The 19876-nt window shown below is 41.6% G+C and overlaps 3 protein-coding genes across 5 annotated transcripts; 2 read left to right on the top strand and 1 right to left on the bottom strand.

The window, feature by feature from the left end:
* The first annotated feature begins 946 nt into the window (after positions 1 to 946).
* Positions 947 to 2891, top strand: mrps6 (mitochondrial ribosomal protein S6). 3 transcript variants are annotated; one of them, XR_008341564.1, is made up of 2 exons: positions 947 to 2068; positions 2781 to 2891. XR_008341564.1 is itself a non-coding variant. In XM_053437025.1 (2 exons), exon 1 carries the CDS (start codon positions 1110 to 1112, stop codon positions 1440 to 1442), a length of 333 nt encoding a protein of 110 aa, XP_053293000.1. In that variant the 5' UTR covers positions 947 to 1109; the 3' UTR covers positions 1443 to 1448; positions 2781 to 2891. The 3 variants fall into 3 exon arrangements, 2 of the variants coding, with proteins under 2 accessions (XP_053293000.1, XP_053293001.1); XM_053437025.1 differs by having other exon boundaries at positions 947 to 1448; XM_053437026.1 differs by having other exon boundaries at positions 947 to 1466.
* Positions 2892 to 3874: 983 nt separating this feature from the next.
* On the top strand, positions 3875 to 11983 carry psap (prosaposin). Its single transcript, XM_053435576.1, has 14 exons — positions 3875 to 4035; positions 6591 to 6724; positions 6929 to 7003; positions 7121 to 7246; positions 8090 to 8308; positions 8395 to 8538; positions 8628 to 8684; positions 9700 to 9858; positions 9969 to 10061; positions 10179 to 10362; positions 10485 to 10648; positions 10736 to 10816; positions 11074 to 11181; positions 11352 to 11983. The coding sequence occupies exons 1-14, from the start codon at positions 4002 to 4004 to the stop codon at positions 11385 to 11387; spliced, it is 1614 nt and encodes a 537-aa protein (XP_053291551.1). The 5' UTR covers positions 3875 to 4001; the 3' UTR covers positions 11388 to 11983.
* On the bottom strand, positions 11563 to 19083 carry slc29a3 (solute carrier family 29 member 3). Its single transcript, XM_053435578.1, has 7 exons — positions 18944 to 19083; positions 17868 to 17978; positions 17040 to 17474; positions 16220 to 16302; positions 15717 to 15943; positions 14199 to 14361; positions 11563 to 13592 (listed from the first exon to the last, which is right to left on the bottom strand). The coding sequence occupies exons 3-7, from the start codon at positions 17361 to 17363 to the stop codon at positions 12965 to 12967; spliced, it is 1425 nt and encodes a 474-aa protein (XP_053291553.1). The 5' UTR covers positions 17364 to 17474; positions 17868 to 17978; positions 18944 to 19083; the 3' UTR covers positions 11563 to 12964.
* Between the last annotated feature and the right edge of the window lie 793 nt (positions 19084 to 19876).

Here is a 19876-nt window from a genome sequence, read left to right as displayed (position 1 = left end):
CAGCCTTACTTAAAAGTTAATTTTATATTTTTGGCTTTTAGATACTGGAAAGCCTGGAAAATGTTATTTTATGGACAACTTTAGTTAATCACAAGCTGCACAAACCAAGCAAGAGTAGCAGAGGAACCCAGCAGCCAGCAGGGGGCAGCCACAGGACATCACATGGAAACAAGCAGCAGCAGACTGCTTAGAAATTAAAGCAAAGATCCAGGGATTTGTTGTTGTAGATTCGTGCAATAGTGAGGCCTGTGCATGAAGTGGAAGTCAACCTGAGAAGCTAAACTTGAACGAGGACATCCAGAGGGGGACAGAGAGACAGATCACCTTCCAAGTAAAAGTTCAGGAGGCTGGAGGATTGATTTGATTAATGAGTAATGAGTGACCCTTACTCCTTGTGCTAGTTGATGGGAACGATATCTCATTTATTTGATCACACAATATAAACTAGAAGGTTTTGCATGAATTTTCAGGATTATATTAAATGAAATTTGTCCCAAACTGTGATTCTTGTAAGGCTTCAGAAGCCAAGGTTTTAAACTACTGGGTTATTCTCTAAGAATAGGTTTTAACAATTAAAAAAAAAAATCTAAATAATAATCCTTATCCACAGTTTTTCAACTGTCTGTCAGTGCTCGGGCCCTAATAAATAACTGAAACGAAATAAATTAAAGATAATAAAATGATTACAATTTATAATTGTACAATCATACTCAATTGTGAAAATCAAAACAAAGTGGCCACATTAAGTAAACATGACATGTTCTGATGTTTGTATTTCTGTTTTACTGAATGCAAATTCATGAGGTTCAACACTGAACAAGAGTTTCAAACATTCGTTACAGGTACAACTATCATCCACTATTGTGAAGTGCACATCTTTAGCTTTATGTTGAACAGAAAGCTGGATCAGCAGCACGTTATGTTCTCTCCTAGGTAGAGGAGTGGAGCCCTGTCGTGCTGCGCATGATTTATACGTCATCACCAAAGACCTTCGTTGTCCCTCATGTCTCAACATGGTCGTCTTCTGAGAGGAATAACAAGGCGATGACAGAGCTCCAGAGCCGGCAGAGTTAAACACGTGTGATTTGAGGGACTTCTTCTCCGGAGCCATGCCTCGCTACGAGCTTGCCCTGATCTTGAAGGCGATGCAGCGGCCGGAGACGGCGGCGGCTCTGCGGCGGACTGTGGAGAGTCTGATGGAGCGGGGCGCAGTGGTCAGGAGCCTGGAGAACCTGGGAGAGAGACTGCTGCCCTACAAGATCACCAAACACAACGAGAGGCACAGCCGAGGATCATACTTTCTGCTCGACTTCTACGCGGCCCCCGACGTCCTGCCGGGCGTCCTGAATCACCTGCAGCGGGATGTGGACGTGGTGAGGCCCACCATGCTGAAGAAGGACGACCAGACTCCAGGCAGCAGCTGCTGCGGCCCCCAACAGTGACTGAATGTAAGGAAGGAGTGACAGGTGTTGATAAAGTGCAGCAGCACCATGTATCTGATGAATGAAACTCTCAGCTGGTGTATGAGCAGGAGTGATGCTCTCATCCACGTGTGCACACGTCTCCAAAACGACAGGATTGTTGGAGACCAATAAGATCAACAAGCGTCCTTGCATTTGTGCTGCTGTGTAATTTCCAGATTTTTCGGTCCAAAGATATAATATATAGTTCCTGTCAGTCGACTAACAAGTTCATGACTGATACATCTTAGGTTAATGAGAAGAAATTTATTACAAAGCCCTACATGCACTATTTTTATGCAATATCTTTTTTTTAACATGAGCTTTAGGGATACATTATGGAAGATATTAGGAAGCAGTGGTCTCCCTAAAAAAAGAGGCTGTAAATGAACTATATGAACTGTAAATGTATTAACTGCGTTTTTTATGAACTGAGTTTGTGGATAAGTCTAAGCCAAATTGTTGAGTAGTATCGATTAAGCTGTTGGTTAAAATGCTGTAACCAGAAGTGATGTCCCAAAACTATAAAACTTATTCCAGTGTTGTAAAATGACAAGTCAATTACTCTTCAAAATTAAGAACAAAGTTTTAATAACACCCCTTCAAAAGTAAGGATCTATATTGATATTGGTTGACGTAGACTGGCAGTTATATTATAATAAATACAAACACTGCTCTGCCGTAACCTCGGGTCCTCTGTCTTCTTATATGTCAAAGTCAGCTTGAACCTAAAAGGTATGAAGGGTGTAAATCGGGTCACTGCTCAGAGGAACCTATAGGAAACAATAAGTACAGTGCTTGTATAACACATACGGTATTACTTATATAAGTAGCCCTTAGAGGTCAATAACATAAGTAACAGTGTATGATTTAAAGGTGCTGGCCTCCTTGTGGTTAACACAGGCGAGTAATTATCTAAAACTACAAGCGCTTACATAGTTTAGACTCGCTGCACCACCGGTGTTAGAAATACACATTTTGTTAGTGACAATTTGTATGTTTTAGTTGCGCATGTGGTGGAGATGGACCGATATGTTTGTCACACATTTTGAATTTATTTGATCGACAAGAAATTGACACATTGTAGAGTTTGTCCCCCAGAGAGCAGTGACAAGTTTATCTTTCAGTTTTTAAATGTTGTGATCAGTGCACAATTTTGTCACAAACAAGACACAGAAATTTGTATTGTTCTTGTCAGCTCTGACTTCATGAAATGTGTCCATGTAGTCTGTATCCTTGACCTTCTGTTTATTGAGCTCATACTGTGCTGACCCTGCTCTATCTTGACCCCATGTAACGGTTGTTCCCTTTGTTTTTCAGGTTTTCACCGCTCTTCTCCAGAAGACACACAGTTTCATGCTTCCATCTTTTATCTTTTTCACAATTGATTACCAGCATTTGGGTGTTGTGTTATAATAAATAACTTTTTTTCACTTGTACTTTTGAGTTTTTCATGACTTCTTGTGAAAACATTTTAGACGTTTTGCTGTTCAACTAAATGTTCAGTCTTTGCGGTGGTTTATTTGTTGGAACAAATGGCAGGATTAAGCAAGTGGGACATGACCCGGCAAGAACCCATGAAATGATCTGGTGATCTGGATCATTACTTCAACGAATAATTCAGGGATCTTGATGGGAAACAATCTGGCATGTTTAGGAGGCAGATTCTTAAGATTGTGTCCAATTTTCTGAGTTCATATATGGTCTGAATTTCACCAGTGGTCAGATTGAATGTGTGCTGTTGGTCAAACTTAAGATAGAAAACTCACCCGACTGATACCATAAAGCCTTGATCACTGTTATCTGACAAAGTTCTGTAAAACAAGGCCATGATGCTGCCAAATCCAGTTGCACTCACCTGATCATAGTAAAAAGCCCTGTTATAAGAGGTCAGGGTTAACGGTGCTATTCAAGGACCTCCTTGGCTGAAATGGTATTAATGTTGTTTACCTGTGCTTGTCCACATATCATGCAGAGACTGTATCTTAATCTTTATATCTGTATATACCATCTTTGATCCCAACATACAATAATGTTAATTTCATACAATTCCAGATCATTTAAAGAGTTATTTCGTCTAATCTGTAGAAATTAGCAATTAATCTTCACATCTTTCAGATATTTAATTAGATACTGAGAAAAGGTGATATAAGGAACAATAAGATAAACAGCCACCATTGTTTTGCAAAGTAAAAATCCCAGTGTTCAGTGTAGAAACACGAAGCTGTGGAATAATGAACCCACGGTTTTCTTTCCACACATACGAGTCCATTCTACATCTGAGTCAAACCTCCTGCATCCAGGTTGGATAATGTGATGCAGCTGAGTTTTAAAAACACCTATTTAAGTTTGGAAAGAGTCTCGGGGTGTTCGACGGCGACAGATGAGATCACACAGTCACATGTGTGGTTGAGTAGTCAGCTGACTGTGAGTCGACCATAAAGGCAACACGCAGCTCCGCCGCCTGCATTGCAGTGATCTCCACTCCCCCAGTCATCTTCACCCAGCGGAGGAACAGAAACACCTGAAAACAGCGCAGTCATGCTGCTTCTAACGCTGCTCTTCGTGTGCACAGGTAATGTCCGAGCAACAGCGAAGTGAACGGTGTTATTGTGAATATTGTGCGACAGCTGTCAGCTCCTAACAAAGACTCAGAGGTTGTGTAACTAAAGTGCGTTTCGTCAACACCCGAAGGCGGAAACGAATGAAGCGGAGCAGCTAATGCTAACTCTGGCTTGTACTGCGCATGTTTTTATCCACACAAGTCGGGCGTTTTGTCCTCTTTAAAACAATTGTGTACAGAATGGGTGCTAAATGAGTTAATTAAGACTGTTCAGTGAATCTTGGATTTTTGTCTTATCTGTTTATACGCGTTTTTGTTAGAAACAGACTCGGCCAACGTTGTTATTGAAGCGTTAGCCGGAAAGCTAGCAGCAGTGGGTTAGCTAAACACGGCTCAGACACTAGCACTGCGTCAGGACATGAATGGACATGTACACAAAGCCATTAGCTAACATGCACGTTAGGGCTCGTTTTTGATGATATTTTAAGTCGGTATAAAATAACTTTACTTTAAGAAACTCACTTGGGGCTGATAAGTGCAGCTTGCTTTGTGCTGAATGAGACCATGGTTTCGTTTGGTTACAAAGAAGTTAAGTAACTCCGATCAGGCATCAACCTTGAGTTCAGCTTTTCACTGAAATGTCAGTGGTTTCAGTTTTGTTCCCGTTCTCTTATTAAACCTGAATTTGTTTTAGGTGCACTTTAGTCACTCACAGCCTCACCCTCTTATCTTTCCTATTCAGCCAAATCAGTCAGAGAGAAATAAACACATGGGGTAATGCAATCAGGCTATTTCCATATGGCATGTTGCTGGCTTGGATTGGGGACATTGGATCAATATATTTAGTTTGCTTCTTAAGCTTTGTTTCTTGAAGCCCACCGGTGATATCAGTTCCTTCAAGTCACATCAGGACTTTGTGTATTTAGTCCTTATCATCTTATAATGATTTGCTCCTCCACATTCTTTGCTCCTGTTTGCTGCAGACACTCCTAAAGATTCCCTGTCCCAAGCGTTAGGACTTAAACTTATTGATCAAAGACTGTTGTGTATGCCCTCTACTTATCTTAAGTGGTTTTCCCGTCACATGTTGTTTTTGAACAATGCAAACTGAGTCTTATCTGCACAGCTTTTTGCTCTACATCGTGTCAGATTTAAGTTGATTCACTTACAGTAAATTTATGATCTCTGTTTCAGGGCCGGGGTCAAAGAAAGTTAATGTAAAAAAAGGCCAATTTATGCCACATCCCTTTTCTGGTCTTAAAATTGTATCTAGCCGGTGACAACAGGAACCTACAGCAGTTTGTTCCCTGCTATGTACTTCCCTGTTGACTGTAAATGGTTGACTACAGTGCTGAGCTTGTAGTATCCAGGAATGTCCTCATTGGTACAGTCTGTCTCTCCCGGAACAGCTTGTGATTTTGTTTGACTGCTCATGTGACTCCAGTCAGAGGGTGGGAGGGAGTGCCCTGCCTGTACTGTGGTGCTGAGAGAGGGAGGGGTTTCACAGGGCTCAGAGACCGAAGGTTTATCATTGTGCTTTGTTGTGACACCTCTTAGATGTTATCGCCAAAGGTTAGTCACTCATAATGGGATTGAGGAAACAGGGCTGCAGAGTAGAAGTTGCTTTCACTTCACCTTTTCACTTCAGTAAAATATAGTTTTTGTGGTTCCACTTCTTTCTCATTTGTGGAACTCTGATGCAAATTAAACACTACATTTCTCTCATGGTCTCTTCTTGTTCTGCTTTATGAGAACTGGTTATATCTGGTTTTCGGTGGTTGGTGAGAAACGAGGCTTGACTTCGAGGCACATACTTGAGGGAGTTCTATCCTCTCGAAGCACGACAACGGGTCTCAGCTATTTTCAATTGGCTTAGGGAGGCTGAAACAAACTGTCATGGGACAGGATTGAATCTGTCTTTATTTATTTCATAGTTGGCTGACATGTTCATTTTAATTGTCATAATGAAGAATTTCCAAACTGGAAAGACATGCATGAGAAATCACATTTATCCCCAGTTATGTCCGTTTCTGTACATTTGGGCTCCTCTATGCCTAATGCAAATAGTTAATAATCATTACATGGATCCGACAAGGCTCTGAGTTCATAATAAATGAAAAAACAACCCCTATTGTTGTCATGGACAAACTGTCCTGAAACTCTTTTTGTCTTTCTATAGTTCTCTTTCGAAACTTAGCATGCCACACAGTCACAATGATTAGAACACCCTTCCTCCAGTAAAGTTGCGAAACTTTTGAGTATTGAGTTTCCTCATGTGATCACCACTAGCTGACTTGTTCATTTTATTTCTATTTAAATTGATTAATATTGGGTGAAAGCACAAACTGCAGGACCTCCTTAGGGAGGTTATTGAATGCATTAGGTAAAACTAGACTAAATGAGATGATATCTAGTATATGTATCAGATATAATGTAAATATTCTTAACAGTAACAAGGTATCCTTGAATATGGTTTTGCCATGGGTCCTGCATTCTGATTTCTGTGGTAAAATTCTCTTAAGTGTGTTAAATCAGTATTTTTTTTTTTTTGTGTGTCCATTTTGCAGCTGCAGCAACACCTCTGCTGGGCACTGAGCAGTGTGCTCGTGGCCCCCTCTACTGGTGTCAGAATGTAAAGACTGCGTCTCTGTGTGGAGCTGTGACTCACTGCCAGCAGAACGTGTGGAACCAGCCTCAGATGGTGAGACTAAGACCGTGACAAGCGCCATCATTATGTTTATTCTAGAAATTCTAAATGTACTCTTATTTTTTTTCTGTATTGAAATGTATCACAGAACACACATGCTCTCCTTTCTCACAGTTTCATGTATTTTGTATTTGTGTTCTGTACACTTAGAAACGTGAGAGAAAAACCCATTTATTTATTTTACTATTTATTTTTCAGAAAACTGTGCCATGTGAGTTGTGTAAAGAGGTGTTGATGGTGGTGGAGCAGCTACTGAAGGACAATGCCACTGAGGTAAGATTTAACGACCAAAAATCATTGTGATTAGGAGATTTTTTTTATTTGACTATACTTAAATATATATATAAACTCATTTGAATGACTAATGTCTGGTTGTATCTGTGATTGCAGAGTGAGGTCCTTGGGTATCTGGAGAAGGCTTGCCAGCTCATCCCTGATAAAGCTTTGACTGCTGAGTGCAAGGAGATGGTGGATGACTATTATCCCATCATCATGGGAATCGTTACTGGAGAACTGGTGAGCACCGTCAACCTATTAACCTATTTTTTTAAAAGCAAGGATTCACTGGTTGAGTGTCCTTGATTGTAATAATTAGCTGAAATAATAGTAAATTAGTTTAAGGCCATGCCAAATTAGCCTTTTAATTTTGCCAGTACCTGTTAGTCCGGGTTTGAATTTAGAACGAGATCCAGCACATACAAATGAGCTACAACCAAGTTTAACCCGAGGTCTTATTCATGTTTGGTTTGTCAGTTTATTGTTCATCTTCATCTAAGACTCTTAAAAAGGTCCATCTGCCCCTTGGAGTCTGAAAAAGGAAAAAGTGCAGCAAGCTAAATGAGGGCTATTGATGGGGAAGTGAGTCTAAAGTCTAAATGGGAACAGACGAGTCATTGTATAAACCCCCTGACTGGGAGACCATTTAGTGTAGGCTTCTTTGTCTCAACTTTCACCTGCTCTAACCACGATGGGAGCAAACAAGGAACAATTTGTTCTAGATAGCGCTTCCCTTTTAAAATGTAGGGTTGGGTACAGAGAACCGGTTCCAATTCAACCGGTACCTAACCGGACTGAAATGCAACGCAGATTTCTGTGCTTCATTTCGGTGCCAGAGCCAATTGAAGACTGAGGTCTTCGTTCCTCCCGCCTTCCCCACTTCCACTCCTTCCTCTGCATGAGTCGGGCGCGGCTGTCGTTGGACAAACTCTTGTCTCCGTGCTGCCCGCGTTACGCATGCGTCAGGGCTTCCATTCAGGTGTGGGAGGATCTCCTCGCCAGACCTCTCCCCGGCGCTGGCTGGCCCCCGCAGCATTAAAATGTACCAGTTATTGAATTTAATATGATGATTTCTGTCTTTAGGAGGATCCCAGTGTAGTGTGTGGTGCCATGGGGCTGTGTAACTCTCAGCAGGCAGCTCTGGCCAAGGTTGAGGCCCAGCAGCAGCAGCTTATGTCCAATGACATCCCTCAGGTCGACCTTGCCCAGCCACTGACTCCTTTCCTCCTCAATGTGCCCGGGCTCCTCTATCCTCAGGAGAGTCCCAAGCAGGAGGTCGTCAAACAGGAGACTCCAAAACAGGTAATGAAATAACTTTCCTCTTCATCCACAGGGCCATTATGTTTTACTCTGTATTAATTTTGCTCTGATTCTTGTGTTTCTTGTAGAAAGACGATGAGGTGTGCCAAGACTGCATTAAGTTCCTCACTGATGCTCAAGCAGAAGCTAAGGCCAACTCCTCATTTACAGACTCTCTCATTGAGAATATTGAGAACCAGTGTGACAAGCTGGGGCCAGGCTTGTCTGAAATGGTAAGACTCACAAAACAGCAGGAGTTTTGGTCTTAAAAATAATTTATTTTCCTAAAAATGTTTTATATTAACTGTTTTCCTCATTGCAGTGCAAGCAGTATGTCTCGAGGTATGGCACCCTTGTTGTTGAGCAGCTCATGTCCATGGTGAGTCTTCTTACTTTCCCGATTCATGATGTGAAACCCAATTTTATTAAATTGTTTTTAACCTGAATGGCCGTTATATTCACACATTGAATAATGAGCTTATTAAACCGTCCATCAAAGCTAATGATTGATAAGTTATAATTGTTGGTGGTGCTGAGCTCAAATTCACCACCCCTTGGCTTGCTCACTGAATCTATTCATATCTTTTGGATTCCTTACTTTCCTACATTTTTTTTTTTTAAATTCTTATCTTTTTTTCATGTGTTTCTTCTATTCTTTCCTCCCCTCCATTCATGTTGTCATGCTCTTCTTTTTCCATCCCGCTCTGGGTTTTGTGTGCTGCTCCCCAGGAACAGGTAGGTCTCCTTTTGTGTTCAGCCTGTAGCCTCTTAACCACTAGCTCCTGCTTTTTGTGCTGTCCACTCCACTAAAGATACCCACCTCGCACAGTAGAGACGCATGTGCCACTATGTTCTAATTATGAGTGAGACCATTAGACACTACCTAAACACTGTTTGTTTGGCTAATGACTTGACAACAAAGTGCTGGTTGGAACACACTGCAGCAAAGGGCCTCATTAACATCCCCTCATGGTACACAACACTCATGTTAAGAGTATGCTTGGCGCTTTTGACTTAAAAGATGAATCGGTCAAATGAGAGATTCACTGAAGGGCCTATAACAAACGGCATGTTTTGAATGTCTAATCTTTTTTTTTTTTTTTTTTTTTAAATACTACGTTCTGAGCAGCAAAAGGAAACAATATTTTCCTGCTATTATAGTTAGCAGGAAAAGTGTTAACTGTTAACTTTAACTGTTTGGTACAGTTAAAAGAAAAGTGCTTGAGCTGTCTTTTTTTGAGGGGGGGGTTAAAATATATGTTTGCATGGGTGGTAATGCTGTGGTATGATATGCAGACTAGAAGCACATGGTTTATGGTAATGGCATGCAGTGTCGCCAGTTTTGTCAATGGGCCTTTTGCTGCGGATCCTAACGTTTCTGGTTCTGTCCTCAGCAACCCAAGGACATCTGTGTCCATGTTGGCTTCTGTACTGCTGCTCTGAAGAAGGTTATTCCCATGCTGAAGCTTCAGGCTGCCAAGACTCTGTCCGCGGCCAAGACTCTACCTGCTCTCAAGATGGTCCCTGCCACCAAGCTGGAGTCTGCTAAGTCTGTAAGTCATGGTGGGCTGACATATCAGTATTTATTGATGGAAGACAAAAATATACCATCTGTAGCTCAGTATTTCACACTTGTATGACACATTGCCTCTGTGTTTTCCAGTCCATGGTGCGTGTCAGCGAATCCCCAACCTGCACCATCTGTGAGTTTGTGATGAGGCAGCTGGAGGAAACGTTGAAGGATGAGAAAACAGAGGTGCGACACGTGAAACAAAATGCACACATTACCATAACTACAGCAACTGCTGTTAAGAAGCTAATGGTATTCAGACTTTGCTCTACTATCAGGCTGACTCATCTGTGTTTGTCTCAGGAGGAGGTGATTCACGCTGTGGAGAAGGTGTGCACATACCTGCCCCACACTCTGACTGCCCAGTGTAAGGACCTGATCGAGACCTACGGCCAGGCCATCATTGAGCTGCTGGTGCAGCAGGCTGACCCCAAAACTATCTGCACAGTGCTGGCTCTGTGCAATGAGGCCAAACGTGCATATGTCCGTAAGTCTTCACTCTTTAAAGGTTCAGTGTGTACGAATTAGGAGAGTGGGATCTATGTATTTAACCCAAGGTTTTTTCCACACATTAGTTCAACACTGATTTCTGTTTTTAATTCTTTCCAGCTGCACTCGACCAGACTCTCTTCAAGGCTGGTGGCTACTGCGATGTTTGCAAGATGGCCATTAATTACATTGACGGGATTCTGGAGAAGAATGCTACAGAGGAACAGATAAAGGAGGCTGTGAGGAAAGTGTGCAGCTTCCTGCCTGACTCTTTCCAGACTGAGGTAAAAAGTGGCACCTTCTTAGATTGAAACGATTACCCATCCTCGGGTGACAGACTTGTATTAACCCCTGTGTGGGTGTGTCTACAGTGTGATCAGATGATTGTACAGTACGAGCCAATGCTCGTCCAGCTGCTGCTCCAGATGCTCGACCCAGACTTTGTGTGCATGGTAAATATATATTTATTCATGACAAAAATATCAAGTGTTTATGTGTAATCTTCATTGTGAAGAGTCTGACTATTTTGGTTTTACGAAGACATTTTATTCCTCCTAATCCAGGAGATTTTCAAAGAATTAAGTTGTTCCTTACTATTATAACTAGTTTTATCTTTAAATTATTGGGAATAGACAGTAAATTGGATATTCAGCTTACACTACGTCCCTGCAGCCCAGTTTAATATTTGAGTTGTGTGTGTGTCTAACAGAAATTGGGAGCCTGTCCTGAAGCTGTGCGCAGGCTGTTGGGAACAGAGCAGTGCAGCTGGGGACCTGGATTCTGGTGCAAAAACATGGAGACAGCTTCACGGTGCAATGTGAGTAATTTAAGTTCTATTTGGAAACCAAAATATGCCTCCAGTCTGGTACTCTTAAGGTCTGCTTTGAAGATATGAAATATCGTAATTTAATTTCTTTCATGTAAACTATTAAGAAACAATTTTTTCTTTTAATAAGCACGTGCCAACCTCTTGTTTCTGTCTTTCAGGCTGTGGCTCACTGCAAACGTCATGTGTGGGTATAGAGGAAGACCAGCAATAACTCACCTGTAGGGAATAAAAGAGAAATAATATGGCAGTGCTGTTTCCCTGTTTTTAAATTTGTTTCTTTTTTAATAGACTTAAATTACTTCTGTTTAAACTTTTGATATTTTCAATGATGTCATGGAGAAAAGGGACTGAAATTAGTTTTTGGGGTGGGGGATGGGGAGGGAGTGATTTGTCTATAGTGGCCTGCAGCTCAAGCGTCTGAGCACATTTAGTTGTTATATTTCCCTACATTGCTTGTTGAAAGTTGTGTCTTTGTGTGTGTGTGTTTGTGTGTGAGAACACAAATTAAAGTTGTTGGCTACGCATCAGCTGTCCTGCTGTGTCTTCAGACCCCCCCCCAGCTGTTTTCTTATCCTTTTCCCTGGTGAAACCCCTCATGGAGAGATGGCTCAGTGTGTTAATAACGGGCATAACTTTTAGTAGGAAGTCTGATCTTTGAAATAAATTTCTATTTGCAGACAAAAATGCATTAATGCAAAAAGCATCTCAAATTTGATTTTTCTGCTTCAAATTCTGAGCAAACTGTCCATTAAATCTGTACATTTTTAACAATTAAAATGATCCCAATACACTTCAGTCTCATTTCCTTTACTGTAAACTGAATAAGTCTTGTATTGTTAAAATGAATCAATCTGCTTAATTATTTCTTCAGTCAGGTCACAACACCATGGTCGATACTGGACTAAACAACTCATACTAACAAGGGGCTCCATGACTGCAAATGTAACAGCTGACTTTTTCTAAAGATTACAGACAACTAGTGTCCGGGGGTCATTTGATTTCCTCCATTCCACTACAGGAGAATGACGTGTCGTTTTTGATAAAAGCACCAGTTTAAGTGCTACTTTTAGCCCAAGGTACAAAATACCCTTTTAACTTGGAGTGCAAGTGATCAATTGAGTCAATTAAAATAACTGAAATCCACAAGTTGTTGGAATTTTGTCGGTTTATAATGCATGATAAAGTAAATCCACAAGTTATTGGAAATGTTCAGTTTATCATGTGTGATCAAGTTCAGTTCAGTTACAGACAAATCAACATCCGGTTCATTGAGCACACTTGGACACATTTTCCCACCTCTGTCCCTCAGAAAGATGTGGTGTTTTCTTACCACTGGCAAGTTTGTTAATTTAAGTTGAACACCCCTTTCACAAAATCTGTATCACCTTGAGATATCTGTACAACATGCATTTCCAATATGAAATGACAAACTGTTTAATGAATTGTCCCTTATGGACTGCATAAATTGCAACTCTCGCTTTAGGACCCATTTCCTCATTCAGATATGTACAGATAATATGCTTGGCCCCTCTGGTTCATAATGAGCCACATCAGTGTAAACTCAGTACTTTTAATGAGGTATGAAGGAGTTAAGGCTTTTTAGACAAGAGGGACAATGAGAAGCATGTCAGTGTTTCCTCATAATACACCAGTCTGTACTGGTGTGCTTTGCGTTGAAGCCCTGGTGTTTCATCAGCACTGGGCCATCTACCTCATCCGTCGTGCTCCATTATACCGCTGCACATGACAGGGCTATTGCCTCACAGCCTGATCAGATGGAGTGCACGATGAGCACGGAGAATGCAGATCCAACCGCCAGTCCCAGAGTGAGGAAGAAGGACATGACTACTCCTGTGGCCTCTGCCAGCTCCCGAGGGACCACCTTGGGTCCATAGATCATTGGTAGAGTGCCTAAGTAGCCATTGGAGAGGCCTAACATGCAATTAAACAGCACAGGGAAAGCATCATGTCTGAATAGCACTGTGTGAATGTGGTCCCTTGGCTGGTAGTTACAGAATATGAGAAGTGGGACCATGATGGTGCGACATAGCACCAGCACCGGCAGGACTCGGCTGGTGGGGCCTGGGACCTGCAGCCAGGCGGTGGCCTGCCTGCCGCAGAAGTCTGCTAGATTGTACAGGAGGAAGCTGGTGAGGGGCACAAAGTAAGTGGTTGTCCAGGGGCTGCCGCTGTCCTTGTTGACAGACTGGATCCCTGAGGATACTGCAGGGAACACCGTTATAGAGATGCAGAAGACACAGAAGACACTGAAGCCCAGCACCCACGTCTTCCTCAGGATGGGACGCAGTGGGGGGGTAGAGACTCTGCTGACCGTGCCGTCACTTCCATCTTCTGTCATCACGCCTGCGCTGGTGCATGTTGCTGCCAGCATGTAGTGTCTAGGGGAAAGAAGCAGGATGCAGCATAAATGCTCCAATAACTTTTGAAGAGTGAGATGTCTTTCTGAATTTTATCTGTGAAGTCTCAACAGCTGCAACTAAGCTTTAAATTGCTCTTAATGTACTCAATCATTATTTTATAATATAGCTGCACTTGAACAAGATGTATTGAACTAGTCGTCTGACAGTTTAATTATAAGATCTTTATTACTCTGTCTCAAGGGGCAGGTCAAACTTAAAAAGAGTTCAATTTCATTATGTTTAATACATTAGAAAAATAGAATGTGTTTATTATGTTCACTGCTACTGATCTAAATCGTAGTTGTGTTTGGGATTTAAACTTGTTTAACCTTTGGCACCATCTAGTGGTAGTATGCAAAATTACACATTGGCTCTTTCTTGACCCCTACCACATAATTCAAACCAAGTTTTGTGGAAAGCTTTTCTGTGTACAAACACACAGAAAAAACGTGAGCGATGAAACATAATCTCCTTGGCAGAGGTAACTATCTAGAATCTATGATATTCATTATGATGAAAGTAACTTTGACAGGTTTGGTAGGTAGTATTATCTAAATGGGACCAACAATATCCTTGTCTGCTGACCTTGAATATGCCAGTTTTGGCAGCAGCAGATATGTGATGATACAGAGCAGAATGAAGAAGTCAGCCGTCAGGAAATAGGCCAGAGCGCTGTCTGTCACGTCATTCGTGAGCGCCAGGTCCATTACTGATGCTACTGCACTCAGCGTGCCGCCCATAGCCTGGCCTGAGAACAAAATAATAAGAATCAGCTTATTGTGCAGTTGTTTAAGAATAGAACTTTGAAATACCTGCCATAATTACCTCTATGTTAAAGCAACACTATGAAAGTTTTACCGAGCAACACAGGGTGATTTATTCTGTCGGGTTCCATGTCGAAGCGATTAATTGGTTTTCATGTAGATATTAAACAAAGACTATCAATGTGTTGAGTGGAGCTCCGCCTGCATAGTCTCACTCACTGAACTGAAACAACTCCCCGCCTGTAACAAATACATCAAACTCTGTTCATAATTCTTGATATTTTAAAAAGGTTCCTCTGTGAATATGGGAGATGAACACACACATGCACGTCCTCTGGAGAAACTGCGGAGAATCTGCAGAGTTCAGTGCATGTCTGCAGCAATTTTAAGGTAAAAGTTGTATAGTGTTGCTTTGAATCAATTTAAAACTATTAATTGATTGAAAAATAAGTCTAATTTGCTTAATACAAATATAAAAGACACTGAACCTAAAGTTTGAGGCAGTAGAGAAGTTTTTTCCCAGATAAATATGCATAAATATGCAAATGTTGAAAACAAGGTTCCAAAAACTGAATATTTATCTCTTTTTTCCAGAAAGGCATTTCCAGGGCCAGTGGCTTGTCTGGAATCAGTTCTTTGTGTTTCCACAGCCAAAGAACTCCCTCTCAGCCACTAAAACTGGTTCCAGAGTGGCACCAACTGATCTCGAAGTAAGAACCGCCTCCGTCAGAGGTTTGGCACAGGATTATCATGACTAACAAGATCAACCACAACTTTGATGTGACCACTTGTATTGATCTCACTTCACAGCTCTGTATGCACATCAACCGGACATTTGTGTTGACGAAGACCAGCATTTTTTGTTTTTACCTAGTCTGACTTTACGTAGGTGTATTATGACACTGTGTCTGTGTGTTGGTTTTTGTCAGCAGGAATGAATGTCCACAGCTATGAAAACAAGATTTGACCCATTTAAGAAAACTTTGGAACAATATGTTGGGATCAGTGTTGATACTGTGTATACCCAGTTGAATCGATTTCTGAGGAGGCAGACCATTATATCAGCAAAGTAAATGATGAATCACCCACTGGGAAATCAAAGATGTAGCCAGTGACTTATATGGTGACGTAATGGTGTGACTCTAAGCCGGCTCTAGCCAATGGAAAAGCAAACAGGTTCTTAAAAAGTGGGCGCACGTCTGAACCAGCGCTAGCACTCGATTTGTGTTCTGAGCCCTCTACAGCACATATTCTCCAGTTATCAAGATAACAGAAATAGTATTTTTACAACAAAAACACTGCAAACAAGAGATGTTCCCGACCTGAATGAGGACAGTACCTGATATAAGAGCCTGAGAGATCCTCATGGGGAAATGTCCACTGATGCCAAACACGCTGCCAGAGAAGAGGTTGGAGGCCCCACTGACGACAGCCACGCTGACTAGAGTCCCGACAAAGAACTCCACCCTGCTGTCTGACACGTCCACCTTCACCAGCACCGTGGTCACCGCAAACACCACCAGGATCACAAAGAGAGACGCCAGGATCCGGACATTCGAAGACAACCTACCAGCACAGGGATTAGAAAGAAATTCAAATTAAGATGAGATGTTTTGTGAAAGATAAGATATGAACTATATTGACTCCGCACAAAGCTGAGATTTGATTATCTACAAAAATAATATAAATATAAATAAAAAAATAAAGAAACATCAACGTTATCAACCCCTAAAATGATCTCAAACAAGAACAGACTCATCTAATTCCAGACAGAATGTAAAAAAACACAGAAGGAATAATGTGTGTGTGTGTGTGTGTGTGTGTGTGTGTGTGTGTGTTAACCTGTTAACTAGGATGTAGTTGAGTACCAGGGACAGCACAGAAGGAACCGTGGAGGCAATGACCAGATAACTTTCAAAGTAGTCCTGTGAACAGAAGAGTTTCTTGAACTTGAACACACTACTTGAACACAACAGCCCACACCCATACATTCAAATATCATCTCAAACAAAGAAGGAGGAAATGAGAGGAGAAGGAGAACAAAAACTTTTTTCTCATATTTGTAGTTTCACTCATATAAAGGCTGTTTTTTAATCCGAACATTGTATTGTTTTGTTTTTTTTATAGAAAAGCCAATCTTGACTAAAAGTATTTTGGCTGATGTTTACTCAACTATAACAACATAGTGCATGTTATCAATAAATTATCTCTGCATCCCATCAGGAAGTGGCAGTAGCTGTATTGTACAGATAGAGCGAAACAGAAGCCACATAATCAACCGTGGTAATTAACTGTGAAGACATTTAAATCAATCACTACTTGCTGTTTTCTTTCTTTCTGTGACACATATTGTTGTAAGTTCACTTTGATAGGAGAAACTGTTGCATGAACCCACATAGTATCAAAGCAAATTAAGAGTAACCTCTTCTGTGTTTACTATCCTAACTAATAGCATTTGGAGGGAAGATACTTTTCTTTGACCATTTCTGACTTTAACTTATCCCCCTTTGACAAGCTTCTGGCATTTCTAACAGTGTGATTGTGTTGGAATGGATGACAAATGTGGAAGGACACCGAGTCCTCACATCTGTCACATGATTCCTGTGTTCACACTTGAACAATAAAACCAATTTGTGTTTAGCTTGTCGTCCCATCCACTCACACTGAGATGTGAACGTTGATCCTCACTGCTGCTGGGATTAGTGTTGTTACTCAGTTTGTAGAGCCAGTAGTGTTTGGCTGTTATGAAGAAGTTCCAGGGCAGCAGGGAGCCGATACCCATCAGAAAGAAGATTATGTACACAAGACAATAGGAGTCCTCCGGACTGTAGCGCACGGCCAGAGGCACTGACGAAGGCTTGGGCAGGAGGGACGCAGAGGGACTCAGGTCCTCGTTGTCCTCGTCCTCAGATGTGTCGTGGTTGCCGAGAGCAGTCGGAACATAGGAGGAGTTGAGACTGGGCTGCACCGGCTCTGGGGCGTCCATTTTTACAGATAGAATGATACAGGAGATTTGGAAAGTAAAGATGAGAGAGAACAGGGAATTTTGAGGTAGTGTCAAGAACAGGAGACAAGACAGGAGGTGTTAAACAGAGACCTGGGAGAGAGAAGAAAAACCCACAAAATTAAGTAAGAAAATCACTGCAACATTATAATATTATAGCATATGGCTGTACAGTAAAACAAGGTTAATATATTATTATCATTAACAATATAACAAAGGTCAAATATATATCAATACATTACTTATGCATTGTGTATGCACAGTGAGGATGTACAACACTTAATTGATCGACCTCAGATTTCTAAAACACTTAGCTGTTAACTAAGCAGATTTCATTCTCTGCTCATAGACAATAGTTTAAAACCACAACCTTCCATCAGGAGCAAGAATCAGTCAAAGTAATGAGCATGTGGCATCTATCATGATAATTATAATTATATGATCATTGCTACTATTGCACTGACACAGGGTTTGGATTATACTCACGTTTACTTGTGCTTGTCCAGAGCAGACAGTGGTTGTTCTGAAGCCATCGTCTGGAAATACTTCCAACCCGTAGCTGGTAGAGATCAGTCCAGATGTTCAGATCCTGCGACGCTACAACGCAAGGATGATAATAAGCCTCTGGGGATACAGACTTTCTACAGACAAGTCCTTTTTCCAAACGTGTCCACGACAATGCAAGACTTGCATGCTCAGCACAAAACCGAGAACATGACACACTGCTGTTTGAATAGTGATCAGACAGTTACAGGATCAAACAGTGGCATCATCTCCATGGTGATGGAGCTGATGAGGAATGTGACATCACTCTGCCAACACTGCTCATCATTAGTAGCTGGCAGCAGTGGACGTGAACCCGCTGCTCCCGCACAGGTCACAGACTGTCCCTTCTCATACACCAGCTTATTCCTGGAAGTTAAATGCAACCACGCGTCCTTTTATTAAGCCACGCGCTTGTTCCACTCGTTACACGGACTTTGTGCGGTCACAGCAGTTTGATCGTCTCCTCTCCACAGCCTCACATGTTGGAAGTTAAGGGCTGGGGCGGTGCAGGCACGAGACGAGACAGAAAAAGAAACTCGAGACTCTCTTGCACAATGAGATGTCGAGAGTTTGCACTATTTAAGGCGGTGGAAGTTTGACTGACATGACAACAAAAACGCTGATCTGGCACCCCAACAGCCTCGCGTGCGTCACCAATGAGGAACCAGTGTTCACATGATGGTCAGCCAGAAACCCAGTGGAAGGACAAGTAGCAACGCGATGTGCAAACAATCTCACGACACAGGGACAGTTTGGATCGAGGAAGTCTGATCCTCATCCCCGCAGACAGCTGCTCTCACCGACTCGATTCACACCACGTCACGCAAAAAGAAAGGCGCCGATTCTGCAGCAGTCCGCGTTGTTATGATCCCCAGGCGAGACATGTGGAGGTTTCTTGTTTAGAGTGAAGTTCAAACTTCTTTTTCCAAATATTAGAAGCTAAGCTAACTTAGGCTTTGAGGAACCAGCCCACGTGACCGAGCTGCTGGAGTTAAACAAGTCAAGTATAAACGTACCTGTGTGTTGGGGGGGACCTGTCTGTTGTTTGTGTCTTTTCGTGAAGACTTACTCTGACATTTAAATCCATTTCACGACCTGACTCTATTTTATGGTCAGCTGACGCTCCAGCTCCGATAGTAACAACAGTGACACTTCCGGTAGGAGTATTTCAGATTAAAAGCGTCGTCTGCAAAAGTCTAAAGCAGACTGATTAAAAATGTATATTTTACAGAATTGAACCATAGTGTTTATCAAGTGATTTATATAGTTAGAGAATAATTGTATTTTGAAAATAAAAATAAAATAATAAAAGCAACCTACCTTCTATTAATCTGAAAGCCAGACCTACACACCGGAACTGCTGTTATTATCGTTAGAGTGCTAGATTTCCGGTACTTAAATAACTAAATAAATGCCATACCGGAAGCTTTTATTTTCAGCACAGCTGAAATTGAATATAAATGAGTTAATAAAATTATCGTTGCAGATTTTACTTAATGCTAAATTGTTATTTACAAAACACGCGGTTCCTAGTGATGCTACTAACGTACAGTTCTTAAATATCATGTTGAAAAGCAATACAAAACAACAACACCAAAATGGTTGTGATTTCAAAATCACCTACAACTAGGGCTACGTTGTAGCACTAACAGGCCCGAGCCCTGCACTAATATTAATATATGGAGCTGTTCAGGTCAAGATGGTGATCATAGGTCAGTTTTTTTTTAATTAGGGCCCGAGCACCGAATGGTGAGAGGCCCTATTGAATCTGTAAGGATTTTTATTATTATTATTAGGGCCCGAGCACCGAATGGTGAGAGGCCCTATTGAATCTGTAAGGATTTTTATTATTAGGGCCCGAGCACCGAATGGTGAGAGGCCCTATTGAATCTGTAAGGATTTTTATTATTAGGGCCCGAGCACCGAAATCGGTGGGAGGCCCTATTGAA

Source organism: Pleuronectes platessa, chromosome 12 (genome assembly GCF_947347685.1).
Source record: "Pleuronectes platessa chromosome 12, fPlePla1.1, whole genome shotgun sequence".
Classification (NCBI taxonomy): Eukaryota; Metazoa; Chordata; class Actinopteri; order Pleuronectiformes; family Pleuronectidae; genus Pleuronectes; species Pleuronectes platessa.
The sequence above is the reverse complement of the archived record's forward strand: the minus strand, read 5'-3'. Positions and strand labels throughout refer to the sequence as shown.